Below are 26,887 nucleotides of genomic sequence, written 5' to 3' on the forward strand. Positions count from 1 at the left end.
ACAAAGAAAAAACCTGGCAGCCGATGTCACAAACACCAAAATGCCAGATTGGATCTTGATTATCGTAGTGTTTGCTCTCAATCATCTCTTTGTTGTGCCTCATGGTAGCTGATTGCTTACTTTTCTTCGAAGTGAGTGACCGACCATGGCGTGCCGACAATCTCATGTCAAGTTTTCTGCCCGAAGAAAGTCAGAAGACCAGACAAGCCTCCATACAATATATCGACACCACCGTCAAGCTCTGTTACGGAAGTGACGACAGATCTACCGATCAAACAAGCGTGCTAGATGTCGTTCTGCCCATTGCAGTTGTCTTTCGACTCCAGAGAGATGAGCCAGCAGCTGGAAGTCCCTTCAGGGTTTACAACCCACCACGAGGCAGGGACGAGAATCTACAGCCTAGGTACAGAGCTAACAAGGACCATAGTCTTCTTGATCAGACTGAAGAGGACATCACTGACACGCTGGCGTCACAGGTAATCGTCTACAAACTCTCTCAATTACGACCTTCAAACCCGAAGATACAATTTGCCACAGTCCTAGGAGTATACGACGCCAGCCCAACCTATCATTGCGCACGGATAACGGACATACATACAGAATACAAATGAAAAGCTTGGAAGTTGGAGATTGGAGTTTGGGGTGGAGACTACGGACATAGCGTGTGTGGAAGTCTGGACTTCTACAAGACGCCGGATAACTCCCAGAAAGCAGGATTACAGCTCAAAATCCGCGCATAAAGCACACTTCCAGTCTTTAGCCCATCAGCGGCGACGCCAAAGGAGCGGCATTCGAGCTTGAGGGGATAGAGAGGGCCATCAGTGGTTGGGTTGAGTCTTTGACGGGTTCTGGCAGGAGCCGAGACACATGCAGAGAGATTGGAAGCAATCTGTTTGTCGTGCCTCTATCTACCTCATATTGATAGACAGAGTCTGAGCAGGCTACAAAGGGCACAGAGCTGAACCTCTTTTCTTTCTTTTGGTCGCAGGCGCTGACTGTACCTGTGAAACAGAATCTTAGTGCCGTCCTCAGATCAACAGACACCTGAAAGCTCCTTCTCCTCCCACTCCTCCCCGAGATGAACGCTCAAGAAAGCACGATGTATACACAAGGACAAGAACACATCAGACAAGGGCTCAGGAAAGATATTGGGCAGGATGGGTATTGGGTAATATCTATATGACCCAAGCGAACCAAGTCTCAACAGCAGAGATAAGAGCCGGAGCATCTTTCTCCAAGCAGCATATCCAGCACCGGGCAGCAATACATTGAGAGCAAGTCGTCCATACAAAGTAGAGCTAAGGTAGCTCTCGGATGTCTCGAGTGTACTACAAGACTTCTATGTCAAGGAATTTGCTGCTGAATAGCTGCCTGAGATAGAAGGAGAAACATCTCCAGAGACTGGAGCTACTTTCCTGTTCGTAAAGATTTCGAGATTTCGGACCCTAGAGCGGGCTGGCACGAAAGTCATTCTCCATATGTATCTCGACACTTGCACCAGGGAGTGCTGGGACCAAGGACAAGATACTTGGTTACTTCAGCCTGGCAGGAGAGATGGAGACGGGATCAGGAAATGCTCCCTTGAACCCTATCATTGCAGAATGCACATGAGTGTCTCTTATCGATGTTCTTCCAGAGTCTCATGGATCAAGAAAACACTTTTCACTACCCTTGTTTCTTACTTGAAGATGGTTGACGGTCTACTGGACACAGAACATCTCCTTTGGGAAGGGAAGAAAGTGAAGTTACAACAAGCCCAGTTCATCTCTGGGCTGAAAGGATATGGAAAACTTCTTTCCTATATACAGAGATTGCTTGGAGCATGCCCAGCTTTGGGATATCCTAGCAGCGAAGTATACCATTCTCAACGTCATAAAGTCCGCTAGCTGTGGCCAGGAGACCAGCAGAATGAATCTTTGCCTAGAGAACGTCAGTGGGATTCAAGTGTTTTGAAAGATGGTTCACTTCTCATTGTCTGGCTCTTCTTCAAGTCCATAAGTTTTCACATCACATGAACAATTCCAAACAATTGTCACGTTTTGCTGCAGCACCATATCCCTCCTTACCTACGTTCAAGTGCTCCAGAAGGCCCCTTCAAGATCCATGCTGACTGTTGGATGTGGATCTGTTGTCGTTGCAATTAGCTTCCAGAGGGCTCGGCTGCTTAAATAGCCCGTCTCCACAGCTAGGGAGCCGCATCTACCAAGGTATAACAAGCACCTCATCTACGAGTAAACCCAGACTCGGATCACAGATAATTTACATGGGAAACAAGTTCCATTATCATGACCTCTCCACTCCCCGAATCTGACTGAAGCTTCCACCGCCCGCCATGCCTCGGAAGGCGCCCCAATACGATGATTACAGGGTTGCTGTCCAGCAGGTAAGGCTCCCCTTCCCAGAGCTCGATGACCCCTCCTAACCCAAGCTCCAGATCATCCTCTCCTCCTCCGATACCGACTACCTCGACCAATTGATCCCCGCCCTTAAAGATGCCACGATCTCGAATAGAACCCCCGGGCTTATGCAGAGTCTGTCCGCGTACGCGGAAGAGCGCGAGGCTGACATCGAGCGAATCGGTCTCACCAAACACGACGAGTTCCTCCAGTCCGTCAACCAGCTCCAGAAAGTACGCGAAGGAACTGTCTCCCTGACGGCAGAAATCCTACAGCTCAATCAGTCCATACAACAAAGCACCGAGAAGCTAGCAGCGCAGAAGGAAGCTTTGGTGGACACGAAGTCGATCCGCCAGAACATTGCAGAGGCGTCAGAAGCGCTGAAGGAGTCGCTGAAGATATTACATGCGGTCAATCAGGCGCATGACTTGATCAGGAAGAAGAGCTACTATGCGGCGTTGAAGGCGCTGGATGATCTACAGAACGAGCATTTGATACCCACGATTCAGAACAAGTATGCGACTCAACACAAGCTGGCGGAGATAATACAAAAATCGATACCATCTTCACAGAAGGCTATTTCGGAAGCTGTAATGACGGATCTGAATACATGGCTTTACAGGATCAGAGAGACGTCACAGTTCTTGGGAGAGGTTGCTTTTTACCATACGGAATTGAGGAGGACGAGGCAGAAAGAGCGAATGGAGTCAAATGAGTATCTACGGAATTTCAAACTCAACTCTGCGATCGAGCTGGTATTCGATGAAAGTGAGGAGTTCGACGTGCTGGACAATGAAGAGCTGCATGTGGATTTCCAACCCCTGTTTGAATGTCTACATATCCACGAGGCACTGGGCCAAAGTGACAAATTCAGAGCCGAATATGCTGCAACGCGGAGGAGGCAGAAAGAATTGTTACTTCCAAGTTTCGTGGATTTGATGGAGGAGGATGAGCAGAGTCTGAGCAGTTTACTGGAGGGTATTGCTGGATTTGCCATTATTGAGAGGGCGACGATGAGGAGAGCTCATAATCTCAGATCTCCCGTTGATGTAAGATTTCCCGCAGAGGCACCTTGATCTAAATCTAATCATGTGCAGGTCGATGAATTATGGGACTCCATGTGCCAAACAGCGATTGCCTTGATTTCCAAAGCATTGGACAAGGTCGATAATGCCGAAATTCTGCTAAAGATCAAGGGAGTAATTGCTCTATTCATTCAGACAATGGATGTCAGTATTCCTTGATTCCCGTGAAGTCCATCCCAGCTAATAAGTCCAGACTTGGGGATACTCCGTGGCAACACTAGACAGCTTCTTGCTTACCCTATTTGACAAATATGCCGAGCTTCTGAAGAAGAGATTCAGTGATGATTTCCAAGAAGTAATGCCACTTCTGCCTTTTCGCATGAGTCTGCTAACATCCCATCCAGATCGTTGCAAGCGATGATTACATGCCTATGCCTGTCACCAATGTTGACGAATATGACAAGGTTGTCAATGTCTGCTGGTTTACACCAGATAAGCCAAGAGAAGAACTCTCGTTCGTACTCCTTGTCTGATTCTTGAGCGTTGCTAACCTACATCCAGATTCCCATGTGTGCTACCATTCTCTCAGATGTATCCATTATGCTGCATCGACATCAGGAATTTTCTCAACCAATTTTACTTTTTCTCGGATGACCATTTCCAACATCCCAATGTCATTGACGAGGCATTAAAGAAGGCAAGAATTCCTCCCCGAACTCCTGAACCGAGGCACTGACCGCTCGACAGTCATTAGATCAGCTCCTCCTCGAGAAAGTCTGCCGTTCTCTTGTGGAACGACTAAGCTCCCAATACCTCGGCCAAATCGTCCAAATCCTCATCAACCTCGAACATTTCGAAACCGCCTGCCGAGAACTCGAGCAGCTCCTCATAGCAGCACGCTCTTCCACCTCAGCAGGTGGACCCATCGTACTAGACGCCACCGAAGAATTCCGCAGTAACAAGAAGACTGCCGAGAAGCGCATCTTCGAACTCGTCAATTCCAAGATCGATGATCTTGTTGAAACGGCTGAGTACGACTGGTATGTGAACACTTCTGAGCGGATTGAGAGAATGGTGGCTAATATGAGATCAGGATGGCAAACACACTCGAAAGCGAGCCAAGTAACTACATGCAAACACTAACCCGCTACCTCTCCAATATCATGAACTCAACTCTCCTCGGCCTCCCACGAGAAATCAAAGAACTCATCTACTTCGACGCCCTCTCCCACGCTGCAAACATGATCCTCGTACGTCCTCCTCTCTCTTCCATTGCCATTCCCACCCATCCTCTCAAATCCCTTCCCCTTAATCACCACTCCCCACCTAACACCCCCATAGGCCCTCCCCCTCTCCCCCGCCGTCAAAAAAATAAACCCCAACGGCGTCGCCGCCCTCGCCAAAGACGTAACCTACCTCTCCGACTTCGTCGACACCCTCGACAACGCCCCCATCCTAAAAGAGAACCTCGACGAGCTCCAGCAAACAGTCCTCCTCATGCAGACGGAGAATCCAGACGAGTTCTACGATGTGGGCATGCGGAATAAGAAGTTTGGACGCGTGGATGCGCTGAATGGACCGAGGATTTTGGAGAAGTATGTTTATTCTATTGTATCAGATCTATTTTTCCTTTTATCTTTTTCCTTTTTGGGCTGTTCGTTTATGTGTTGTTTTCGGATTTGGCTTTTGGTGGGGAAGGGAGAGGGAGGGCCTTGGGATTGTTCTGTGAGAAATTCAAGCTGACTTACTATATCAACAGACTCACATACACCGTGATGGCCAGCCCCACACGAACAGACCGCCTTCAGAACTTCTCATCTAGATTCGGCATGAGGTGAGAAAGGGATGAGAGCAGATCAGAGCAGAAAACAGGGAACACAACGTAACGAGGGATATCACGACATCGAGCAAGAATGGGGAGATGGCCTTTGTGGGTCATTGGCCTGAAAGCTTTAGACGCGGTGAAGTGGAGCCGATCTGTTCACCATACGTATTAGTATGTAAGGAAGCATGTAAAATAAACAACAGTAAACACAAGAATGACGATAAGCTCGGGATTCTCTCGGAGGGTTGGATATCACAGATGGATGGACACGAAGATCAATCAATCAATCAACCATCTAGTTTTTTTGCAAAGGGTTAAAAAAAAGAACTCAAATTTTGTTATTGATAAGCAAGCCACCAGCCAGCCTACCTACCACCGTACCTGCCTTGCCAAAATATCCAGCGCCAGAATAGAACAAGGAGAAATAAAAACGTGCGGATGTAGAAAAAGCAATCCTGCGGGTGCTTTGCTGTGCTGTGCTGTGCTGTGCTGTACTGGGTACCAAGAAACCTTAAGCTCAACCTTCGAACTCCATCCTAAGCCAAGCCAAGCCAAGCGGAAACCTGTCCAACACATCAAAAAGTTATCAAATCAGTCTATCATCCCCCCCCCCCTTCTTCCACTTTCAAGGCCCAGCCATTCTGTCGCTGTTTTTTTATGGTTTGCTGTCGTTCTTTGCTGTCGTTCTTTGCTCATATGGCTCGTCCACTGTCTTGGACGGTTGTCCCAAGAATTTAACCGATCTAGACCTCGTAGTCACGTTCGCCCTCTGCATCAGCATCGCCTTCACCTCCGTCATGGCGGGGGTAGTTGTGCCCAGGGTCTTGGCCGACAGATGGATCTTGAGGGCGGTGCTGGGGCATTTGGTACATTTGCTGTTGATGTTAGTGTGGGTTGGCAGAAAAATAAAAGTTGGGGGCTGAAGAAATGAAGACAAACATACCTGTTGCGCTTGCATAGGTGGATATCCGCCATATATGCCCTCGATATCACTGTACATCTGCTGCTGAGGTGCTCCGCCATATGGAGCAGCGGGTCCAGGCTGAACTTGTGGTGTATACATGTTCTGTCTGTAATCAGGCTCCTGATGACCAAGGCCAATGTAGTCTGGCGGTGGCATATGGCCATGTGCGCCTGGATTCTGTGGGATGCTCTGTGGTGGGAGTTGCGAGCCTCCTGGAGGTGGTACGGAAGGTTGTGTAGCACCAGTAGCTCTCTTCGCATGGCTGGCTGCCTCTTCACGGGGCACAATATCAATCAGGAAGTCAAACATGTCGGATTTGGCTAGAGCAGATGCGATGTCTGATCGCTGAAGTGTGCGGCGCTTGTTCTCCTCTGCGTGAATCCATGCGCGCATTGTAAGTTCTGTGATAAAGATATCGCAACCCTTAGCAAAGAGAATTGGTGCTTCGGCGGAAATCATCTTGACATCTGGGTCGGCCTTCATGACCTTCTTGATACGTGCGAGGGGTAGTTGGTGGAGCTTGTAGTCGTGGGTTTCGGATTCGAGGTGATTGATGACATGCTGCCAGTACGTGGTCAGGATGTCTTTATAGTTGCCGTGAAGGCCTTGATTGACCTGTTGGAGAATCAATGAATGTCCCTATAAGTTGCGTAGATTTCTAGAGCATCGAGAGCTAAGTATGGCAGAACTAGATGGGGTAGACGTACATTTGCCCAAGCACCAGTGTAGAATTCTGCGACTGGCGCAAAGCCTTGTGACGCAAGCTAAATTCCATCAGTATCTCTGCCCTTCCTTGATTTGATTCCACAAGTGTTCGTTTCTTACCGCAGCACTGGCACCTAGCAAGCAAACGCATCGTTAGCCAATGATTCTCCTGCGATCCAAGCAGCGTTTGCTATTAATCTGCTAACGTCTCTCGAGTCCAATCCGACCGACTAAGGGGATAAGAGAGCTTTCCAACATACCATAATGACCTCCATGGCTGGTATCATATGTAGGAGCTGATCCGCGCTGGCCTTGCTGGCCATGCGACGAACTTGGTGGGTTCTGATCCATGATTGCGACTGTTGACTGCCTGCTCTGCGTACGCGCTTCAGGGCCTGGATTTGTCCTTGCTCCGTAGGCGACTATCAATCAATGGCAGCTGGACTCGTGTTCAATCGTAGATGCAATGCGCTTCGCGAGTTTGTTCGTCGCGATTGTTTTGCGGTGGGGTTGTTTTTGGTACGAATGGCAGAGGACGGCGCGGTGCAGCTGACTTGACGGGATCCGGATGGTCGGGTGCGCTGTCTCAAGCTGTAACACTACAGAATGCGCCTTGCTTTGTGCAGTGTAATGGAAGCTGGACTCGATTGTTGATGAAGCTCTCTTGAGCTTGTTGACAGCTCTGTCAAATGGACGTTGTGATTGGTCGCGCAAAGCTGTGATGTTGTTGTCGGTCGGGAGCTTGATGAATGGGTCGGTTTCGACGGAGGGGTTGGCTTCGGATCTGGTGGTTGGCTCGAAGTTTGGCGAGTGGGCAGGGCAAGGCACGAGGGGCGAGGGCGAGTCAAATGCTGAGCTGCGACGGCGATGTGCTTCTTGAATCTTGATAGGATGGGAATATCCGCCCTGCGCAGATGAGACATGCTCATGGACCAGTACGGAGGGAGCTCATGGAGGTGAGATCCCATCAAAGGTACGTACCTGATGCAAGTTCTGTGTTCCTGTCAGTCAATCAATGTACGATGCTTCTTTCGTACTGCACGAGGTGGGGTTCTTGGAGCAGTTGAATTTGTATGGACAGGACGAGGGCAGATCAATGGGAATACGGCGCCACGGGTCATATATATGTGCAGTGTCCACAGCTGTCTTTCTATTCACATTGGGCAGATATCCTAATGCAGGCGTTTTTGGGGGGATGTGGGATGTGGGATGGTGCTTAGCCATGGATGTTGGCTTGAAGTGTGCGTTGTCCATCTGCTGCATCTTCACATCATCGTCATCTTCATCCCACCGCCTCCCCATGCACGCCATTTATATCTGAAACTAGGTCCAAAGAGATACAGCCAGCAAGGCTGAGTCTTAGGGCGTCCCGAGGCCATGTTCCCATATCTGTATCTGCATCTGTATGATGAACACAGAGGCCCGTAAGAAGACCGTTTCTCTCGCCCCGATTTCTACCATGTGCTGTTCTCGACTTGCTGCCCAAGCGACAGGCAATGCGATCAGACTGGAAAAGCTAAACTGAATATCGGAAAATCGCAGATAAATGTGCAGGACTCGTCAAATCATGTCCTTTGACTGCAGGAGATCAATGTATCCTCAACATTTACCACGGCATTTTCACTGGAGCGGAACGTGAGGAAATGGTAGATGTGCTGCTCTGTCTTGTTTTGAAATTCTCGGGTTGTCGAGGTTGTGTTGGCAAGACAGCTGTCGGAGTTTGACTTGACCGACTTCTGAGATGGTGCTAGTCCTATCGCAGTTAAGTAGCTTTTGACTTCTTAGCCGAGCAACTTTGACATTTTTCTCCAAAGCTTCGCGAAACATTTCTTTGCAACTGTTCATCCTCAAACAACATCTAATCTTCCACCAACATGGCAGAAGAGGACCTATCCGATGAGCAGCTCAGGCAATTGCTCAAGGATGCCGAGGAGCGCTTGAGGAACAAAGGCAAGCAGCAGATCCAAGTATCTTCTGCTTCTTCGCTGGAGTCGAGGTACATGCCCATGCCTTCCTAATCCATACAGCTCATGCTGACTTTAAGGTACCTTTCAGCCTACCCAAGATCACGATGGACAACCCCATTGTTTCATACATCAAGTCAACTAAGACCGGCCCTCAAGTCGACCGATCTCACCTCGTAACGGACAAGGAGCGCAAGTTGGCAAATGGCATTCGCGTGGTAGAAGACCCCATCACCATCAAGAAGCGCGCTGAAGAGGTAAGCAAGTATCTCGAATTTTTGTCCCCAATTCTTCCATGAGGAAAATATCCCAAATAGACCATGACGCAGAATTTGGTCCCGTCTTGGGTACCACCCTGCACCCCATGATTTCTTATATTCATAGTTACACTGAGAAGATACACAACCAACAATATGTTATTTGACTACTGTCATGAATACAGCTAATCAAATAACAGGAGAAGAAAGCTACCGCCGGCTCAGACTGGTACAATATGCCAAAGACAAACTTGACTCCCGAGCTCAAGCGCGATCTGCAGTTACTTCGCATGCGGGATGTTTTGGATCCAAAGCGACATTACAAGAAGGACAACAAGAAGCAACAGGTTCCGGAGTTCTCGCAAGTCGGCACTATCATCGAAGGGCCAACTGAATACTTCAGTGCCAGACTGATGAACAAGGATCGCAAGAAGACTTTGGTTGAAGAAGTTCTGGCTGGTGAGAAGGCTAGTGGCCGATTCAAGTCGAAATACAATGAAATCCAGGACGCAAAGACAAGTGGGAAGAAGGCGCATTACAAGAAGTTGAGAGACGCCAGGAAGAAGGGAGTCCTGAAGCGCTGATGGAAGGGCACGCCGCTTTTCCCAAACCCATACCACTCCTTATTGGAACCCAACACGCCCTACCTGTGCTGTTTAATTATGCATCATATCGACACTGCTGCCAAGGGGCTACCATCGTGGCGGCAGTTTTAAAGCTTGATCAACATCATGCTGGTTGGCACCGTTTCTAACGGATACACAGAGGTTGATGTCAGGCCCCGATACGTCACTCACAGACTTCCAGTCATCCCTCTGATCTCTTGGCATCTCAACCATTCGGGTTGCTTCTTTGTATGGAGAGTCAAAAGATGCCTTCCGATTTGGTAAGATTCCAGCTTGAGCCTTGTCGAGGTCTGGACCACGAATTCTATTGAGATGGGCAATACCGCAAATTGAATGTGGTCTAATCTCACAGGGCATAGTAGGCCATTTTGCCCGCTTCACCAAGTCCTCCAATGGCGATAATGGGCGCCCTAGTAAGCATGGACTTAAATGTAAGTGCCAGGAGAAGCTGTGAAGACCTGGATGCACAACCCAAATATAGGTTGCAGCAGCGATGACATTTCCACACGACTGCATTTTATGCTGTAGCTACACAATTAAGTCTAGATACAGCAATGGAAACAATTTGTCTCGCATCTGCGCTTGAATTCCAATAATCCCAATGTGACAAATTTGACTATTTCCAATGTGATAGTTCCAAGCCATGTTTGCTCATCAAGCCGCCCTTCAATTCCACAGTAAGATGTAGGAAACGAAATTGAAAAGCAAAAACATTCTTAGTTCGCTGGTAGTGAACTAAACAGCTGGACTCTACTCCTTGATTGTGAACTGTGCCATTGCTTTGCTTGTGGTGCTTGAACGTTGACAGAGCCGCTTGCGAGGCGAGGCTGCCGAGAAATATTTTGGGAAAGCTTCACAACTCCAACTCAGCCCGCTGCAACACAACACACCTCAAGCTGCAATGGCGACATCAGCACCTCTCCGCATACCATGGCGGGCAATTGCGAACTCAGCAGTAAGCAATCTCAACTCAATGCTTTTGAGATATAAAAAAGCTAATACAATTGGCGCGCAGAGCAAACAATCAACCGGCGTCCTTAGAACGCCATGCATAGCAACTCTCCTCCCATCCTCTAGACGCCACGCATCATCCGACATTTTCACCAACACCAGTTCATCACAAGCAGAAAGACAGAAATTCGTAGACGGCAGCATCGGCGCCGAAGCATCAAAGCTCGAACCGTACATTCTCCCCCCTCCTCTCCCATCCACCCCCATCACCTCCCTCACCTCCACAGCACAACTTCTAACTTCCCTCCCTCCCCAACAGACCCCCCGAAGAAGACCTCACCGAACCAGAAATCCGCCTCCCCCGCGCCGTCCAAGCCGCCTACCTCCGCCCCCTCCGCCGAACACCCACGTACGGCGTCCCAACCTGCGATCTCCAACTACGCTCCTACAGCGTCCGCAACCTCGAGTTCTTCGCCGACTTCGCCCTCCGTGCAGCCTACTACCTCGGACTTCCCGCCCACGGCCCCGTCCCTCTCCCTCGCATTGTAGAGCGCTGGACTGTGCCGAGAGGCAGTTTCATTCATAAGAAGAGCCAGGAGAATTTTGAGAGGAGGACGTTGAGGAGATTGATTCAGATTCGGGATGGGGAGGCGGAGGCGCAGGAGTTGTGGTTGGCGTTTTTGAGGAAACATGCTTATTATGGGGTGGGTATGAAGGCGAATGTGTGGGAGTTTTCGAGTATTGGTACGTTTTGCCTTGTCCTTGGAAGTACAATTGGGAGTTTTGGGGGGAGTGTTTTACATGGGCATGGCTTGGGCTGGAGCATGAGCAGTGGATATACCATTGGGACATTGGCTAACGTTTACAACAGACGTCGGCAAGGATATGGACGCTCAAATGGAGAAGATGAGAGGGGAGCTCGAGTCTACGCTTGGAGACTTTGCGTTCAGGAAGAATGGAGAGACAGGCAAGAAGGCTATAGAGGTTATTAACCGGGAGAACTTCAGAGCTGCGACGGGTGGAAATGCACCTATGCTTAAGAGGATTCCTTGATTGATAGAAGAAAGGAAAGAGTGTATGATCTTTGGAGTGCTCGATGTAGAAAATACCATGCATGGATAGGTGAGGAGCAGAAATGTACCCATAGCAGAAAATGTCTTGTACAGAAAATATCAACCAAATTCAGAGTACAAAACACAACTCTGTTCCCTTGAAAGCCTCAGACAACGCCAGATGATAGTTAGAAGCTCTTGTTAAAGCCGCCAGGACACCAAAAGGTCAAAATCCATCACGTGTCCTCGCGTCTGTATCGCGAACCTGGAAAAATCGTCCCATCCCGTCTCACTCCAGTTCATCCAAACCTCAAACTCACTCATTCAATTGCGGGCATAACTTAATGTCATCAATCATGTTCGCTCCAACACGACACACTCGTATACTACAGCACCCAGTACGCTCTGCTGTCATGTCTTGTAAAGCAACCTCACAATCACACATTCAAACCTCACGCTTCTCATCCTCACCTTCCTCCTCCCAATCATCCTCTCCTCCCTCGCCCCCCTCCACCCCCCAAACAATCTTCTCCGGCATCCAACCCACCGGCATCCCCCACCTAGGCAACTACCTCGGCGCGCTACGGACCTGGGTCTCCCTCCAAGACACCTCCGCTGCAAGCACCAACCTCTTTTTCTCCGTCGTCGACCTCCATGCTATTACGTTGTTTCAGAGACCAGAGGATCTGAGGAGGTGGAGGCGCGAGGCGCTGGCGAGTCTGTTGGCGTGTGGGGTTAGGGAGGAGAGGTGTACGGTCTTTTGGCAGGGGCAGGTATGTGTGGATTCCTCTATTTTGTTTTTTTGATTAGGATTTGTGGAGAATAGTCAGGGTGTTTGTTTCTTTTTATGATTTGGCTGAGAAGGCTTTGAGAGACTGAGCTTGGGAATGCTGTTGTTGATTTGTGTTTGGGCTGCTCGCTAGTTTTGCAATTCAGATGTACCGGGTAGTGAAGCTGCGACTGTCAAGATGGGAAACTTTGTCACTAGCATATCAAGCACTAATCATTTCTCTCTGTAGGTAGCAGCTCACTCCGAGCTAATGTGGATTCTCAGCTGTACAGCTAGCATGGGATACCTCTCACGGATGACACAGTGGAAGGTATGTTTCCTTTCTTGCTCAATTGTCATGAATAAATATGCTTATAATATCATAGAGCAAGTTATCGCTATCGGATAACACGTCACCGTTGGATGAGAGTAGCAAGTCGAAACTTAAGTTGGGCTTGTTCTCGTATCCTGTGTTGCAGGCCGCGGATATTTTGGTGCATAGGTATGTCCTTCTATTTTTGTCGCCCATCTGAAAATGAGCATTTAGGCCTTGTATACTGGCGACGAATGAAGTGTTATAAGTTTGATAAAGAGGCATGAGCTAAAAGAATGTCTCAATAGAGCAACACACGTACCAGTTGGGGAAGACCAGAGCCAACATTTAGAATTCGCTCGCGAATGCGTCACGAATTTCAACCATACATACGGCTGTTCTCATCTAGTCACTCCACAAACTATTCTCTGTATGTCCCTTCCGCCGCCTCCTTCTTGATGTGCTCCCTCAATTCTCCAATAAAATAAACTACTAACACCCCTCGCAGCCCCAACAAAACGCATAATGTCCCTCACCTCCCCCACCACCAAAATGTCCAAATCCGCCCCCTCCCCCCTCTCCCGCATCCTCATAACCGACACCCCCACCACTATCTCCCAAAAGATCTCCTCCGCTTTAACCGACTCCCAAAACCTCGTAACCTGGGACCCCGTCTCCCGCCCCGGCGTCTCCAACCTCCTCACGCTCCTCTCGTCTTTTGACGAGCATGGACGAAGTCCGCAGGAACTTGGAGAGAAGTTTGAGAAAGAGGGGATGGGTTTGGGTGTGTTCAAGAAGATGGTGGGAGAGGCGGTGGGTGAGGGGTTGAGTGGGGTGAGGGGGAGGTTTGAGGAGGTCATGAGGGAGGAGGGATATGTGGAGGAGGTTGCGATGAGGGGGGCGAAGAGGGCGAGGGAGAGTGCGGAGGAGACTATGGTGCTTGTTAGGGAGGCGGTAGGGCTGTAAGGGTGTAAGTTAGCGAGAGATTGGACGGCAATGACAAGGGAAAGGGGTGAGTGTATATTATATGTATCTGATGTGTATAAATAGTGTATTATATTAGATAGTCTATATGGCCTAGTGGGCGGTTGGAATATCCAGTCCCTGCTCCTGCCAGTAGCTCTTTTTATATGCATCTCACTCCAAAGCATTAGTGGAGTCTTCGACTGTATCTCGCCCTATGCCCTTTGATAATCACATCATCTAGTAAATAAGGTACAGTCATCCGATCCGAGTGATCCTGTCAATCTAGCAAACAAACTGTCTTCAGATTAAGACAGTGTCTCTGTCAAGGTAGTAGCGTGACCTATATGACAGCGCTAATTCAGGTTCTTGGAAACCCCGGCCGAATGATATTACATGAACCCTAACCTCTAGACTGGTCCGTCGATACGCTTTCATGTATATGGACTCATGTTGCAGAGGTGCAAGTCAAAAACATGTGCCGTTCTAGAAAGTCAAAAGCAACAACCTCTATCGATACAACAATATCCAGCAGTAAGCCATTTTCTTCTCCTATCATAACGACTCATAATAATCCAAAGGAAGTCCAAGAGCATCACACTGCTCCTTCTCGTCAAACGGAACCTGCTTGCCATTCCAATGCAGCCACCTCGCAGTCGGCTTACTCCCTTTAACTTCATCCCATCCCCCCACTACCTTCAACTGCGCGACAGTACCCCAGTATCCTCTGGCTTTCAAGTAACCCATATCCGGATTCGGGTCATGTGTCCTAGCAAACGAAGTCCAGTAATCGAGGATAAGCTGCGAGAACGGAAGGTCGATATCGTCTCTCACTGGAAGCAGTCTCGATAATAATCCAAACGTCCAGATCACGTCTCCCGCATGGCACTTGGAATACTCCAAATTGGGGTCTCCAAATGGATGAGAGGGTGTGATGGGAGCGTTGCAGGCGTCGTTTGTGAATGTAGGTGGCTGGTAAGTGCGATTGAAGACGTAGGAGTAGACAGCTGGGAACACTTTATGCTTGACACCTGAGAATGCAGTGGCTTGGTTCAGACAATGTAGTCCACCGTCCGTGATGATTCGCGAGGTTACTTTGAAGTTATTGACGGTTGGATCTGGACCTGCTGGAACTGTAAATGCTCCTGTGGAGGGAATGTACGAGAGGTTGAGTCGAAGCAATCCAGCAATCTGGTCGAGAGCTTCGTCTAGTGATGCTGGAGCTGGATATGGAGCTGTGATACCACTCTCATCTCGATTTGTACCTGTCAAGATGGGGATCCGAGCTGCATACTCTTTCCCGGTTAGGGACAGCCTTGGTGAGACGATGTATTTGCCATCGATTGTAGGTGTACTGGTTCTATTAGCTCACGTCTCCTCTCATTTTAGGAAAGCAAAGACTTACTTGACGAGTACAGGTACATCAGTAAGCTCATAAAAATCCTTTCTTTTCAAGCAAGCAAGCTGATCCGTCACATTCAGACAGCCCACCGCACTAAGCACCGGCGTCGTAACACTCTTGTACAGATCCTCGATCTTCCCATAATGAGTATACGCATCAAAATCACTGAATCCCACCGGTGCACTTTGCATAATTGCGGCATGAACCAGTCCTTTCGCCTCAGGTGACGCAATTAATGCCCTGATCGCTGCCGCTCCAGAACTCTGTCCAAAAAGCGTCACTCGATCCGGATCGCCTCCGAAAGCTTCGATATTTGCTTTCACCCACTTCAAAGCCGTCACAATATCGCCAATTCCATAGTTCCCGTTTGCTGTCCCATCTTTCAAGGCAAGAAATCCCAGAACCCCAACTCGATGGTTCAGCGTCACGACAACGACATCGCCTCGAGAAGCGAGGTACACACCAGACGTGCTTGGATCGTAACCATACCCGCCGACGAAACCGCCCCCGAATATCCAGACCATCACTGCTTTGAGCTGTTTCTTGGCGGGTTTGTATCGACTAGATGGGAGATATGGCGTCCAGACGTTGAGGAAGTGACAGTCTTCGCTGCCTTTGCTTGGCGCTTGCACGCATATTGGACCTGGTTGTAGAGCTGTTGTGGACTCGGAGCCAGTGAATAGCTGGGAGTAGCCGAGACGTGGAGGCTGAGGTGCGAAGCGTATGCCGAGAAATGTAAAGGCATGCTTGTCACGGAATCCTGTGAGGGTTTGCTTGCCGGCTTGTACCGTAATCTGGTATGGAGCAGATATGTTCAAAGCAGCTACTGTTGACATAGGAGCCTTCTGGGTACAGAGGACGGGGAGTTTGGTGTTACATTTTTGAAGCGAGGTGCTACCTCGAACGTCGATTGCTGGGCACGATGACTTTTTTGAGCTAAAATCTGTAGAAGCAGGACTAGCAATCCAGAGTTTCTGAGATGAGCAAAATGTTCCGATGTACTGCTGGTAGCTAAGAGAGTTGTTCAAGCCTAACTCGAATGCTTGTCCAGGAAGTTCCGAGAACCAGAGATCTTCTCCGAGCAAAGTGCAGGATTTGATAGCCGATTTGTATGTTTGAAGGCTAGACAAGAGGAGAGCCGAGCCTGTTCGTGTCGTGAGATTATCTGAAGACGCTCTGAGTTAGTCCGCCATTTGAAGTTGGTACAAAAGGAGTAAACAAGATCAGGACTTGGATTTACCGTATAGATCATTGTCTGTCAGTATCGTGACATCCGATCCGATTTGACTCGTGCTAGGAGTAGAGACGACTAGGCCAACAAGCGCCAGGAAAGCAAGAACCTCTCGAATCATCTTGAAACCAAATTGTCCAGTCCTTCAATCAAGCTCCTGAGCCAAGTTCGCACAGTTCTGAGAGCATGGCTTCCTTTATCTCTTTAACATACCGTCAACATCTCGCAAGACTATGGCTTCCCCACCCCAGGCGAGAACGTACATCTCAGCAACATGACGCCTCACAAACCATTTAGCCTGAACAAAATTTCGCATTCGCATACTAGCGCAAAGAAGTACCGTGGAGGCACAGCTTTTAAAAGCTTCCATCTGGTCTTTGAGATTGATATATTTTGTGGGGTACCTGCATGTGCGGCTCGGGTGTCGTCTACCATGTTTAGAAGTAAGCGAGGTATCTTAGTACTCGCGAGAAATACTTGCGCTGACTGGAGGGAACCTATTGTTCCGTGCCGAATAGTCACGTATGGAGAGGAATTTGTGTTTTGGTCTCGGAAACACGCTCCGGATAAAGAAGGTATGATTATTAAGTAAGTGAATTTTCTGTGGGCATTGTTCATTCATAGATCTTTACTGTTGATAATGTTGTCATCAATACACCTCTCGCTTAAAAAGGGGTTGGAATTCACTGTTTGTGAACTTTGCCCGGCTTTTGCAGGGTAGCTTTGGCCGCCGTCCATATTTTATTCACCCGCTTACCCAGGAAACCACTCTTCTCATAAATTTATGACGAGTGTAGTCTCTACACCCATCTTTCGCCTTCGGCCGGCTCCTCCTCAGACGATTTCCCCGTCCCAGATCTCTTCGGCGTCCCTCCACGAACCATCCGCAACCCCACCACTGAAGAACTTTGTGCAAACATGGGGGATGGCTTCAACCTCAGACACCGTGTTAGGATTTTCCACCGTGTCGATGCCATGTTACGGAACCCGTATGTTCCTGTGAGGGGGATAAGGACTTCCGAGTATCCCTGATGCTGCACCATGACCGTTTTGAGGCAGTGAATTGCAACAACAATAAGGACAAAACCGTACATTATCTAGAAATTTAGAACCGTTTAATATCGTTTATGCGAAAGAACGAGCAAAGTCAGCGGTCCTATCTCCAGGTGGGTGGGGCAGAAATTGCTGATGGATGGGGACGTAAACAAGCGTAAGCGAATGGGCTCATGCTAGTTTTCCATTCTACAGCATACTCAGAGCTTCATACATATACTGCTCCAAGATTGTAATCCCACATGGACCTTCTCAATTGCTCATCAGCAGAATATTTCATTAACTCATCGTTCACCTCAGCTTGTTTTCCGTGCGAGCCATCCCCACACCACATAGAACCACCCAAAATTTCAAGTTACCATTCAGGAAGTAAGAGACTCATTGCAATCACTATTAGGCATCCTCAACAATCCAAGATTTCTGCCTGGTTACTATAGAATGTAATTATACCCTTGATTGCAACAAAGCTTAAGTTCTGTCGTGTTAGTTTCATTATCGTGTTACGTCTGCATAAAAGGATTCAAGCTTAAGAGGAGAACGTTTCAAGCAGTCTCGAATTAACAAGTATGATCGAGGCTGTGAGGGAAGATCAGATGGCTTCATCTGTTTGTTTGACAGCCAAGTCCTCGCTTACCGAAGCGAGCAAACCTCTTCTGGTATATCTTCAATTACTTCGCAACGCCGCATTCCTCGAGAATTAGTTGATTCTGTCACTACTTTATGATGCTTTAAGCTTCTGGATTATGGTATCTTACTGTATCAAAGCGACATGTTGTCTTCAAAAAGATATCTCAGCTGAGCTTCGAGCAGTAGCTACCCTGGCGCGGCTATCACATGGAACGGACAATCTCATGCTTTTCGTATCCACCTTTTTACGTCATACCGGCGATTCAGTTACTCACCATCTATAATTATCCCGACCGGTACAACTATGATGCCGTGACTGAAGTTCCCTGTCAGCGTCAAGGAGGAAGTTCTAGCCAAGTGTATACCACGACCGAATACGGTTAGAGCGTAACGCTCCAAGCGAGAGCCCCCCTGACACCTTGTATGAAGGAATCACATTGTTGCGAGCGGTTCGAGGGACACGCGGGTCTATAAAGACTCCGAGGGAACTCTGTAACGATGAAAAAAAATACATCCTTTCAAGCATCTCGGAGCCGAAAATCACCAGTGTCTCATAGCCTGTTCGACACAAAAAATCATGTCTTCTTCCAAGCCAACCATCGCTTGTTTTGGGGCCACAGGTGGATGTGTAGCCACAAGTCTGGCATGTGCATTAAAATCAGGATATAATTGCACAGCTCGTACGTCTTTGTCACCCAGCCTATCTGCAATAACAGGGCTCATGATTCCCGATCACAGTTGCTCGAACACCTGACGAGCTTCACAATCTCCTCATCAATGAACACGGAATACCCCTAGAAACGATCACCAGATATCTCAATGTTCACCAGGGCAACGTCAAAAGCCCGACTGATGTCCGCTCCGTACTCATTAACCCGATCGATCACACACTCCTTGTGGACATCATTGTCAGCGGAGTTGGTGCCTACCCAACTTTCCAATGGAGCATCAAGCGACCCTTCCCACTCACAGATCCCAACATCTGTGAAACTGCAATTGGCGCCATCTACAGCGCACTCTCAGATCTGGCATCAACGTCTCGACCTCCTATTGTGACCAACAGCACTGGCCAGAAGCCTCTCCTGATTCTAGTCAGCACTGCAGGCTGTGGGAGAAACCGAGGCGTGCCATTGCCCGTGTATCCGCAGTATTATTACCTACTCGGAGGTCCGCTGGCAGACAAGAAGCGTATGGAGGAGCTAGCATTCAAGGATAAGGGAGCCCATGTGCGAGATTTTGTGATTATGCGGCCGTTGTTCTTGACGGACGGCATTGCAAGAGGTGATGGTGGGCTTAGAGTGAGTTGGGAATGGGGCGTGGAAGGGGCCGAGAAACGTCCTAATGAGCCTGGTCCTGAGATTGGATATACTGTTAGTCGCAAAGATGTTGGGACTTGGATTTTTGAGAAGGTCATCTGTCAGGGTGGGTGGGAAGGAAAGTGTGTGTACTTGACTTACTAGAAGGTCGACGATTCAAAAATTGAAGAGAGAAAGCAGATACTGGACGCTCTATTCCACTCTAGAAACCCGCGTACATCCAGCTAATGTCACCCAAGGCTGGTACTTCTCTTGACTCCCCAATATCTCAAGTTTCTACAACCAGCCTCTCCTCCCCCCGCACATCTCTCCAACGATTTGCCGATTCCACCACCTCAGAGCAACCCTCTAGTAAAAACCCCCACTTCTTCACAAACCCTTCCGTAACCTCCCACCCGTCCATCTGCCACGGATCTCTCCAAACCAAAAACCCACGCCTTTCCACATCATCGAAACCTTCGTACAAAGCCTGGCCCAGATCATAACACAAGTCGTCACGGTCATACATCCCAGCCATGAGGATCAGGTTATCCCTCAAAGCCGGGAATGGGATAGCGCTGATCCAGAACGGGTGAGGGATAGATTGTTGTATAGGAGTGGGTTGGAGGTCTTTGGAGATTTTTTCTGGTGGGGATGGACCAGTGCTAGAGATGCCGAATGCACGACTGCATTTGTCAGGCAGGCAGTACAGAAGTGATAGCATTGACATGTTGAGTATTAAGGCCCGGACAACGTTATACTGGACTAATGTGATGAGCTGGTGGTCTGGAGAAAGTGGGAACATAATCGTAGTTATACGTAGCTCAAGACTTGCGTCTGTCGTGTACGTTAATAGTGGTGGAATGAGACTACTCTTCTTTAACCTTGCGTTGCCCGCCACCAGTATGGGAAAATCGGATTTGGTCACTTCACTGATTTGAAGCCTGGAAGTATTTCCGCACCGATTGCCGAGTAACTGTGCTGCCGAACCGCTGGTTTCTGGTATCGTAGACTCATGATGGCTAGGAGGCGCAATCAATATGCCATGGCCATGCCAGACTGGTTCGGTGTGAGCCGCCCCTATCTCTGCTCTACGAGCCATCCTCTTTCTGTCACCTGTCATATCATGAGTACACAATTCGAAAAGGTCGGAGAACATTTCAACTGTTGGCATCATGAAGTCATCCACACAAGCGCCATAGACCCAAAGAGGCAGAACTGGTACTTACGCCAAGCCTTCTGGCGGTCGCGATTCAGCCTCTTCCTCTTCTCGGCTATGTCTTCCACCATACTTAGCTTTCTATACTCTGTAATGTACAGAACAGGGCGAAGTGATCGTTGTTATATCCTGTAGGTGATTGGGAGTTCTGCTTGATAAGCTGACCCGTAACCCCTGACCAAAACCAACACCACGTGATTTCTGTACCTATGTTTGTAGGTAATCCTTTCCAGATCTTGATCTTTGATTCATGCCGTTGCAAGCGTCCTCGCGATATCAAACAAGGCAGACACCACGCGAGAAATTAAAAAAGCACCTGCCAAGGTTTCTGAGCAGAAGCTTTAAGCCATATTCAAACCCGGCATACTCCCAGGCATAGCATATTCCCCTTCACCCCTAGCTCTCCTCCTCCACCTCAATCCATCCTGCTCATTAGCCTCAGCCTCTCCTCTTGCCCTTGCTTCAGCTTCAACCTCCCTCCGAGCTTCTTCCCTCAAGTCCCTCTCAATCTCTTTCCCCTTCGCACGACTCATACTCGCTGGTTCACTGCCCAGTCCGCTCCCACTACCCACATCCTCACCACCCCTCGTATTCTTCTTCCTAGGCCACATACTCGGTAACTCTATTTGCTGGAACCGTGGCTCAACAGCCCTCTCATCAAACCAAGTATGCAATCTCGCCTCTACCAGCGATGCAATCTTCGGCACATCCTGTAGACGACTTCGGCTCCCCACTAGACTCCTGACGGAGAAATCCAGTCTGTAGTCATCGAGGAAACTGAAAGCCAGCATAGTAGCATTATTCGCACTCCCCGGAATGAATGAGATAGATAAAGTGCCGCTAAACCGCACCACACTTACCGCCAGTGCGACAGGTAGCACCGCAACAAGCGGCTTGGGGTAATTCAGCAGTAATTTCGTCTCCACGGCCAATGTGATGAAATCACTCAGGTCAACATCCATTCGCGCTTGTAACCTTCCATGTTCTCTGCCCGCTGCCTCTCCCCTCGTAGGAGCGCCCAAGCTCAAACCGTCCTCGTCGACTGGTATCACCCGACAATTGCTGAAAATGGGGAAGTCCTCGCCAAGACTCAATTCTGTAACTTTGATCTCGTCCAAGAAATCCGGCCGTGACGTCCCGTTCAAAGCTTTCGTAAGAGAAGTCAATATCGCATCGTCATGCTGCGCATCGCTTCTGAACTGCGCTATCGTCTGGGCGATCAGCACGTTGAACCAATCCAAACTCTCCGGCTGGTGCGAATCAACATTATAATATGTCTTGCTGAGAATAGTGTTTGTCGTGAGAGGCGGCGGATTGCGTAGCACGCTTGATCGCTTCTTGTTGAGCGTTTGGTGGTGTGTGGAGGGTGCGGAGGGACGAGATGATGTGCGGAGAGAGAGGAGCGAGCGTTTGTGTGCGAGGGTTCGAGAACGTCGCTCTGTTGCGCGTAGGGCGGCCGTTATGTCGGGGGAGGGAGGGTCGCCGAATATGAAGAATTTAATAAAGGCTCCAAGGAGAATTACGACGGAGAGTTGGCCGAGGAGGAGACCTTGTGTGAAGGAGAGGCTGGAGGGGTTAGTATTGCTATTGCTGAAGAGGGGAACACGTACGAGGATTCGATTCTGGGGGCCTCAATAGGCATTCTTGTGACTTCAATGTGATCTCGCTATTACGAGATACGGCTATCTGGTACAAGTGAGGATTGAGACCAGCTCAATTGTTGGGTGTGGTTTGTACTTGGAGTTGTCGCGAATATTTTTCGAAAAACTGACGCGGCTGAAGGACGTCATTTGACGAGGCTAGCCTTGTGTGCAGATCCCAAGATGCATCAGTAAACAACATTCTGAATATACATTCCGGAATAAAGCATTATTATAAGCTTATTGCGTATCTCGATGGATTCTGCACCTCATCTTTAATAACATCACATGTTTTTCACAGCAGATTATCAAGACTACTAAGCCCCTTTTCCCATTACGTTCCAAGGGATCTTTCTACTAAGCCAAGTATCAAACATATTCCCGACAATTTCATACATCCAAATACCAGTGACAATGATTAGCTCATTCCAGATATTGAATACTATGCCTACACCAAGGGAAACAAGAGAAAGTAGTGTCTAAATTCCATTATTCGTATTGTATATTTTCTGTAATCCCTACACTATCTTACGCCACATTCGAAACTTCAACGAAACCCAAAAGAGGACAAAGAAGAACATGGACGTCGTCTCATTGGATGAAATGCACCCAAGTACCGAACTCACGTCCTACACGAACCATCTGTATGATCCATTGCCACCCAGTCTAGAACAACATAAGCTGAAGAGAGCTATAATACAAAATAAAAAACTTCGTTCAACAGCCGACGAACTGAAGGCCTGACGTGATGATTGGTCTGGAGCCTCAAACTAACCTGGAGACGAATATTGAGAAGATTCAAGAGGCTTTTCGAAGATAATCTACTTCGAGGCGTCTCGGTCGCTTTGCGAGCTGGCACTCATGACTTGCTGGTTGGAGGATGGGAGCGACATCTTGCTCATCTGAGTTTGTCTGACCTTGGCCCAGGTATAGACTATTCCGCTAACGAATCCAATAATGATAGCTGAAACACTTCCGAAGGTGACTGGTGCGGCGAAGAAGATCAGACCGCTGACTGCGATTGGTAGCTTGTTGAGAGCTCCAACCATAGAGTATGTAGTGGAGGAGGTAACACGGATGCACCAGGCTGAGCAGTACGAGATGAAGATGGTTGCAAGACCGGAGTAGACCATTCCGACCATAAGGCTCCTTCGGGATTCGATAGGGAAGTTCTTCTCGATGTTCGTGCTGGACCAGTTCTCGAAAAGAAATGAGCAGAGGAAGAGGACTGGGATGGTGAGGAGGTTGTTGTAGAACATTGCTTGGCAAGAATTAGCATAATTCAGAAGTAGGGCAGAACCATAACTCACTGTCCCAATCCTTGAAGTTCATCTTCTTGATGACCTTGCGCATGGACAGAACGTAAGCCGAAGTGCAGAAAACGTTCATTCCCATCCACGCATAACCGGCGTTCAAGGTCGAAATAGCCAATGCAGCTTCCGCACTCTGGATCTCGGCGCTACCATAGAGCGCATTTTGGATATCAGCCCAAGCAGCAACTACGGAGCTGAGTACCATAAGCCCGAATGCGAAAAGGGCAGAGGCTGTGACGCTTCCTCCAAACCATAAAACCTCTCCATATGCGGTAACAATGATGGCCAAGTTCTTGAAAATCGTGTATACGGGGACTGAAAGGAACTGGAGTGCTTTGGTACTGGTGTAGATCATGCCGACGAGGAGAAGGGAGATGGGAAACCCTGTGTACATTAGCATTCGTCCAACAACCATTGACAATGTTTATCTTACATGTCTTCGCCTTCTTCGAATCGAAAGGCGCAAGGGTCGTGATCAAGCCGGCTTGCTTGCAGAGTATGATAGCAGTGATGCAAACCAGAGACTGTGTTCATTAGCCATGGCCTCGAGAGTTTGTGCCGAGGGACGTACCTGGATCGCAAGGTAGAAGAAGTTCAAATTCCAGTTGGCTCCTGACACACAGTACTTATTTGTCACTGTCATCGATATCGAAGCTAGACAGTATGCCAGAATAGAGAGGGGCGGGCTGTTCGTGATGTTGGAAAGGGGAGCTGCAGGAGAGTTCCTTGGGGATCTGGTCGGGATGATGAAGGGATCCCTCGCAGAAGGAGAATTCCGCCCATTGAAGTTGTTGTCGGGCATGTTGATGGCATAGTCTTCGTTCTTCTTGTTATCCATGGCTGCGGTAATTCAGGTGGTGTTGGATAGAGAAGCTGAAGGGGCGTCTTCGCGCTGACGAAAGGGGGAAGCTGGCCTGTCGGTTGAACACTGAGGGAATAGCTCTAGTACAATTCGTTGTTATCGCAGCATCGACGAGATATCTGCGACTGATGGGAATGCCTGAACAGCTGGTCGACGTCCTTGGCTGAAGAGTTGAAGATTGTCAAGGAGAATTCAACAAAGTACCTGGCCTCTCCCTTCCAAAAGCCTTAGCGGTCGTTAAATTTAGACGGGAGGCAGGGATTGTGCGCAAGGCGAATTTAATTCTGGAGCCGTCGTGGCAATCTCTCAAAAAGGGGTCCAAATTGGTAAGGGTTCGTAAGGATAGGATAATGAAGTTTCGATTCAGATAGATTTACGAAGGAATAATCCCGGTGCTTCCAGTGATGCAGAGTGTCCTGCCCCTGTACTTAACCATCAAAATCAACGTGCCCTCTCAATCAAGCCTAGGGCCACGCGTAGATCCATCGCATCGCGAAACTCTAGATTGGCTTTCAGCGCGTCCCGTCCAGCCATAAGAACTTCACAAATCCACAAGATGGCAAAACTAGATTCTCAAGTAGCAGCCATTCTTGATGCGGGTAGCACTTCCGACGATGAAGATGCCCTCATTGCATCGCTTGAAGACTCTCCAGCTCTCGATGCATTCCGCGAACAGAGAATCCAGCAGCTACATTCCGAATTCTCTCGCGCAAAGGCGCAGAAGAGCGATGGCTTTGGGAACTATACAGAAATCAAGGAGGAGAAGGCATTGATGGAACTGACAGCTTCGGTCAAGTTTGCCGTAGTACACTTTGCGAAGGACGATTTCGCGCGATGCGGGGTTATGGATGGGCATTTAGAGGTAGGACCCCTCTTCCAGGGATTTGAATTGGGCTGATCATGGCAGGCTCTTGCGGCAAAGCATACAGATACACGATTTTTGAAGATGAATGTCGATAATGCACCATTCTTGGTTGTCAAACTCAAGGTACAGGTACTGCCTTGCGTGTTGGCGTTTGCCAATGGAGTCAGTGTTGATAGGATTGTTGGATTTGAGGGATTGGGCTATACACAGGATACATTCACAACCAAGGATCTGGAGACAAGGTTACTTGGAGCTGGCGTATTGCAAAGAGCGAAGGCCGTGGGAGAAGCAAGCGTGAAGTGGGGAGTGAAGGCACAGAAGAAAGCTGATAGTGACGATGAGGAATGGGACTGAGGAAACATGTTGAAGCCAAACAGGCAAAGAGATGCGTTCCAAGACATGGAGGAAGATGGCTCCAGAGCTAGCCATTGAGCAGCCGAAGCAGCTTGCTAATGCCACGCTTTCGGAAGTCCAATAAAGGACTGAAAGACTTCGAAACAATCTTAGAGAGGCAGCTCAAATAGAGGAAACGCAGCCAAGGAGCAGCAAAACTGCACAAGATTATTAGCCATATATAAATGCACCACTGCCTCTAACTGCATAAGAAGAACAACTCTCCGCAACCTCTGAATGCGTCCAATTACTTTTGAGGATGTGACTGGCTATTGGACCTTGATTTGCCTCGAGAATTGGTTATAGATTCACGTGTGCTAAAGCAAGTACTTTGTTACAATTTCTAGCTTACGTGCAAACTTCCTCCTGCGCCAGTATCTAGTTGAAACAAGAGGTCTTGTGTATTTATTGTCCTCTCCAGTTGTTGGCTCTGCAAGATTTATGCCACAAGAATCCGGCCCTCAACGGGTGTTGGGGACTTGAGAGTCGGCTAAGTTTTAATCCCACATTGCAGTCATTTTGATGTTGTGTATCTGTAACGAAATAAGACAATTGACGTCAGAAACTGCTTCCGTGGTCCAATGGTTAGGTTAGTCACAATTAACCAACAATACTTGAACATCCACTAACAGCCCTCAAGGATTCCACCCTTCCAGACATAACGTCAAGCAAGGTGGAGGTTCGTGTTCGATTCACGGCGGTTGCAACCTCACTATATTTTTGACTTTTTTCCCTTTTGGCTGTTGCGTTGAGTTGTGCTCAGCTCACGTACTTAGGATGCCTGTGTGGGGTTTCTCTGTGCGGAAATATCGCCGATATCGGGCTTGTTTACTGTTGGTAAGCGAGCGAGCTCCTCCTTTTTGGAGATCAAGCTTTGATATTGACGTTTGAGGATAGAAAACATGGGGTAGGAGGAGCGGGAATAATCCATATAGGTATCTGGATTTCTGTATTCACTTCTAAATCCTCAGATTTCTTTTTTCTTAATGCTAGAAATGGTAGATTCTCCACTAATCAGATCAGATCAACTTGGACCCGCTGCCTCCAGTAGCATTTTACCTACTGTGTTTGCATGAGTGCAGGCAAGACATTATCATGTACATGGGGACCATCATATACGTGGGATCGAAACAGAGTAAAGATTCACGAAAATTACACACACGGATCCGGCTCCCAT

The 26,887-nt window shown here is 48.5% G+C and overlaps 12 protein-coding genes across 12 annotated transcripts; 6 read left to right on the forward strand and 6 right to left on the reverse strand.

The window, feature by feature from the left end:
• Nucleotides 1-716: 716 nt before the first annotated feature.
• On the forward strand, nucleotides 717-5,571 carry ONS95_013427 (uncharacterized protein). The gene is made up of 10 exons (XM_058507073.1): nucleotides 717-2,383; nucleotides 2,435-3,445; nucleotides 3,494-3,625; nucleotides 3,675-3,776; nucleotides 3,826-3,935; nucleotides 3,983-4,118; nucleotides 4,169-4,461; nucleotides 4,515-4,671; nucleotides 4,763-5,016; nucleotides 5,181-5,571. The coding sequence occupies exons 1-10, from the start codon at nucleotides 2,333-2,335 to the stop codon at nucleotides 5,257-5,259; spliced, it is 2,325 nt and encodes a 774-aa protein (XP_058357804.1). The 5' UTR covers nucleotides 717-2,332; the 3' UTR covers nucleotides 5,260-5,571.
• A 418-nt stretch (nucleotides 5,572-5,989) lies between these two features.
• ONS95_013428 (uncharacterized protein) lies at nucleotides 5,990-6,693 on the reverse strand (the record flags this gene model as incomplete). Its single annotated transcript, XM_058507074.1, has 2 exons — nucleotides 5,990-6,121; nucleotides 6,190-6,693. The coding sequence occupies 2 exons, from the start codon at nucleotides 6,691-6,693 to the stop codon at nucleotides 5,990-5,992; spliced, it is 636 nt and encodes a 211-aa protein (XP_058357805.1).
• A 291-nt stretch (nucleotides 6,694-6,984) lies between these two features.
• ONS95_013429 (uncharacterized protein) lies at nucleotides 6,985-7,266 on the reverse strand (the record flags this gene model as incomplete). Its single annotated transcript, XM_058507075.1, has 2 exons — nucleotides 6,985-7,049; nucleotides 7,176-7,266. The coding sequence occupies 2 exons, from the start codon at nucleotides 7,264-7,266 to the stop codon at nucleotides 6,985-6,987; spliced, it is 156 nt and encodes a 51-aa protein (XP_058357806.1).
• A 1,523-nt stretch (nucleotides 7,267-8,789) lies between these two features.
• ONS95_013430 (uncharacterized protein) lies at nucleotides 8,790-9,720 on the forward strand (the record flags this gene model as incomplete). Its single annotated transcript, XM_058507076.1, has 3 exons — nucleotides 8,790-8,911; nucleotides 8,971-9,136; nucleotides 9,337-9,720. 3 exons carry the CDS (start codon nucleotides 8,790-8,792, stop codon nucleotides 9,718-9,720), a joined length of 672 nt encoding a protein of 223 aa, XP_058357807.1.
• Nucleotides 9,721-10,663: 943 nt separating this feature from the next.
• RSM10 (mitochondrial 37S ribosomal protein rsm10) lies at nucleotides 10,664-11,766 on the forward strand (the record flags this gene model as incomplete). The annotated part of the gene is made up of 4 exons (XM_058507077.1): nucleotides 10,664-10,717; nucleotides 10,778-10,944; nucleotides 11,033-11,457; nucleotides 11,585-11,766. 4 exons carry the CDS (start codon nucleotides 10,664-10,666, stop codon nucleotides 11,764-11,766), a joined length of 828 nt encoding a protein of 275 aa, XP_058357808.1.
• Nucleotides 11,767-12,068: 302 nt separating this feature from the next.
• On the forward strand, nucleotides 12,069-14,024 carry MSW1 (Tryptophan--tRNA ligase, mitochondrial). Its single transcript, XM_058507078.1, has 5 exons — nucleotides 12,069-12,538; nucleotides 12,785-12,865; nucleotides 12,921-13,036; nucleotides 13,156-13,277; nucleotides 13,356-14,024. Exons 1-5 carry the CDS (start codon nucleotides 12,110-12,112, stop codon nucleotides 13,811-13,813), a joined length of 1,206 nt encoding a protein of 401 aa, XP_058357809.1. The 5' UTR covers nucleotides 12,069-12,109; the 3' UTR covers nucleotides 13,814-14,024.
• A 341-nt stretch (nucleotides 14,025-14,365) lies between these two features.
• ONS95_013433 (uncharacterized protein) lies at nucleotides 14,366-16,564 on the reverse strand (the record flags this gene model as incomplete). The annotated part of the gene is made up of 3 exons (XM_058507079.1): nucleotides 14,366-15,164; nucleotides 15,216-16,377; nucleotides 16,453-16,564. The coding sequence occupies 3 exons, from the start codon at nucleotides 16,562-16,564 to the stop codon at nucleotides 14,366-14,368; spliced, it is 2,073 nt and encodes a 690-aa protein (XP_058357810.1).
• Nucleotides 16,565-18,270: 1,706 nt separating this feature from the next.
• On the forward strand, nucleotides 18,271-19,583 carry ONS95_013434 (uncharacterized protein; the record flags this gene model as incomplete). The annotated part of the gene is made up of 2 exons (XM_058507080.1): nucleotides 18,271-18,803; nucleotides 18,862-19,583. Exons 1-2 carry the CDS (start codon nucleotides 18,701-18,703, stop codon nucleotides 19,581-19,583), a joined length of 825 nt encoding a protein of 274 aa, XP_058357811.1. The 5' UTR covers nucleotides 18,271-18,700.
• A 124-nt stretch (nucleotides 19,584-19,707) lies between these two features.
• ONS95_013435 (uncharacterized protein) lies at nucleotides 19,708-20,708 on the reverse strand (the record flags this gene model as incomplete). The annotated part of the gene is made up of 2 exons (XM_058507081.1): nucleotides 19,708-20,534; nucleotides 20,648-20,708. The coding sequence occupies 2 exons, from the start codon at nucleotides 20,706-20,708 to the stop codon at nucleotides 19,708-19,710; spliced, it is 888 nt and encodes a 295-aa protein (XP_058357812.1).
• Nucleotides 20,709-20,978: 270 nt separating this feature from the next.
• On the reverse strand, nucleotides 20,979-22,279 carry MMM1 (ERMES complex subunit mmm1; the record flags this gene model as incomplete). Its single annotated transcript, XM_058507082.1, has 2 exons — nucleotides 20,979-22,203; nucleotides 22,248-22,279. 2 exons carry the CDS (start codon nucleotides 22,277-22,279, stop codon nucleotides 20,979-20,981), a joined length of 1,257 nt encoding a protein of 418 aa, XP_058357813.1.
• Nucleotides 22,280-22,638: 359 nt separating this feature from the next.
• On the reverse strand, nucleotides 22,639-24,834 carry VRG4 (GDP-mannose transporter into the lumen of the Golgi). The gene is made up of 4 exons (XM_058507083.1): nucleotides 24,162-24,834; nucleotides 24,024-24,114; nucleotides 23,588-23,974; nucleotides 22,639-23,538 (listed from the first exon to the last, which is right to left on the reverse strand). The coding sequence occupies exons 1-4, from the start codon at nucleotides 24,426-24,428 to the stop codon at nucleotides 23,099-23,101; spliced, it is 1,185 nt and encodes a 394-aa protein (XP_058357814.1). The 5' UTR covers nucleotides 24,429-24,834; the 3' UTR covers nucleotides 22,639-23,098.
• On the forward strand, nucleotides 24,835-26,140 carry ONS95_013438 (uncharacterized protein). The gene is made up of 2 exons (XM_058507084.1): nucleotides 24,835-25,314; nucleotides 25,360-26,140. Exons 1-2 carry the CDS (start codon nucleotides 25,009-25,011, stop codon nucleotides 25,669-25,671), a joined length of 618 nt encoding a protein of 205 aa, XP_058357815.1. The 5' UTR covers nucleotides 24,835-25,008; the 3' UTR covers nucleotides 25,672-26,140.
• The last annotated feature ends 747 nt before the right edge of the window (nucleotides 26,141-26,887 follow it).

Source organism: Cadophora gregata (assembly GCF_030347475.1).
Source record: "Cadophora gregata isolate MNR1 chromosome Unknown scaffold_7, whole genome shotgun sequence".
Taxonomy (NCBI): Eukaryota; Fungi; Ascomycota; class Leotiomycetes; order Helotiales; family Ploettnerulaceae; genus Cadophora; species Cadophora gregata.

Excerpts from the sequence above, each read along its gene's own strand:
- ONS95_013427 (XM_058507073.1), top strand. The coding sequence starts at position 2,333 with ATGCCTCGGAAGGCGCCCCAATACGATGATTACAGGGTTGCTGTCCAG. Across the intron at positions 4,119-4,168 it reads TTGACGAGGCATTAAAGAAG|TCATTAGATCAGCTCCTCCT; the intron begins GCAAGAATTCCT and ends ACCGCTCGACAG. Across the intron at positions 4,462-4,514 it reads GAAACGGCTGAGTACGACTG|GATGGCAAACACACTCGAAA; the intron begins GTATGTGAACAC and ends ATATGAGATCAG.
- MSW1 (XM_058507078.1), top strand. The coding sequence starts at position 12,110 with ATGTCATCAATCATGTTCGCTCCAACACGACACACTCGTATACTACAG. Across the intron at positions 12,866-12,920 it reads CACGGATGACACAGTGGAAG|AGCAAGTTATCGCTATCGGA; the intron begins GTATGTTTCCTT and ends ATAATATCATAG. Across the intron at positions 13,278-13,355 it reads CACTCCACAAACTATTCTCT|CCCCAACAAAACGCATAATG; the intron begins GTATGTCCCTTC and ends CACCCCTCGCAG.
- VRG4 (XM_058507083.1), bottom strand. The coding sequence starts at position 24,428 with ATGGATAACAAGAAGAACGAAGACTATGCCATCAACATGCCCGACAAC. Across the intron at positions 24,115-24,161 it reads TCTTCTACCTTGCGATCCAG|TCTCTGGTTTGCATCACTGC; the intron begins GTACGTCCCTCG and ends TAATGAACACAG. Across the intron at positions 23,539-23,587 it reads GAACTTCAAGGATTGGGACA|CAATGTTCTACAACAACCTC; the intron begins GTGAGTTATGGT and ends ATTCTTGCCAAG.
- ONS95_013438 (XM_058507084.1), top strand. The coding sequence starts at position 25,009 with ATGGCAAAACTAGATTCTCAAGTAGCAGCCATTCTTGATGCGGGTAGC. Across the intron at positions 25,315-25,359 it reads TTATGGATGGGCATTTAGAG|GCTCTTGCGGCAAAGCATAC; the intron begins GTAGGACCCCTC and ends TGATCATGGCAG.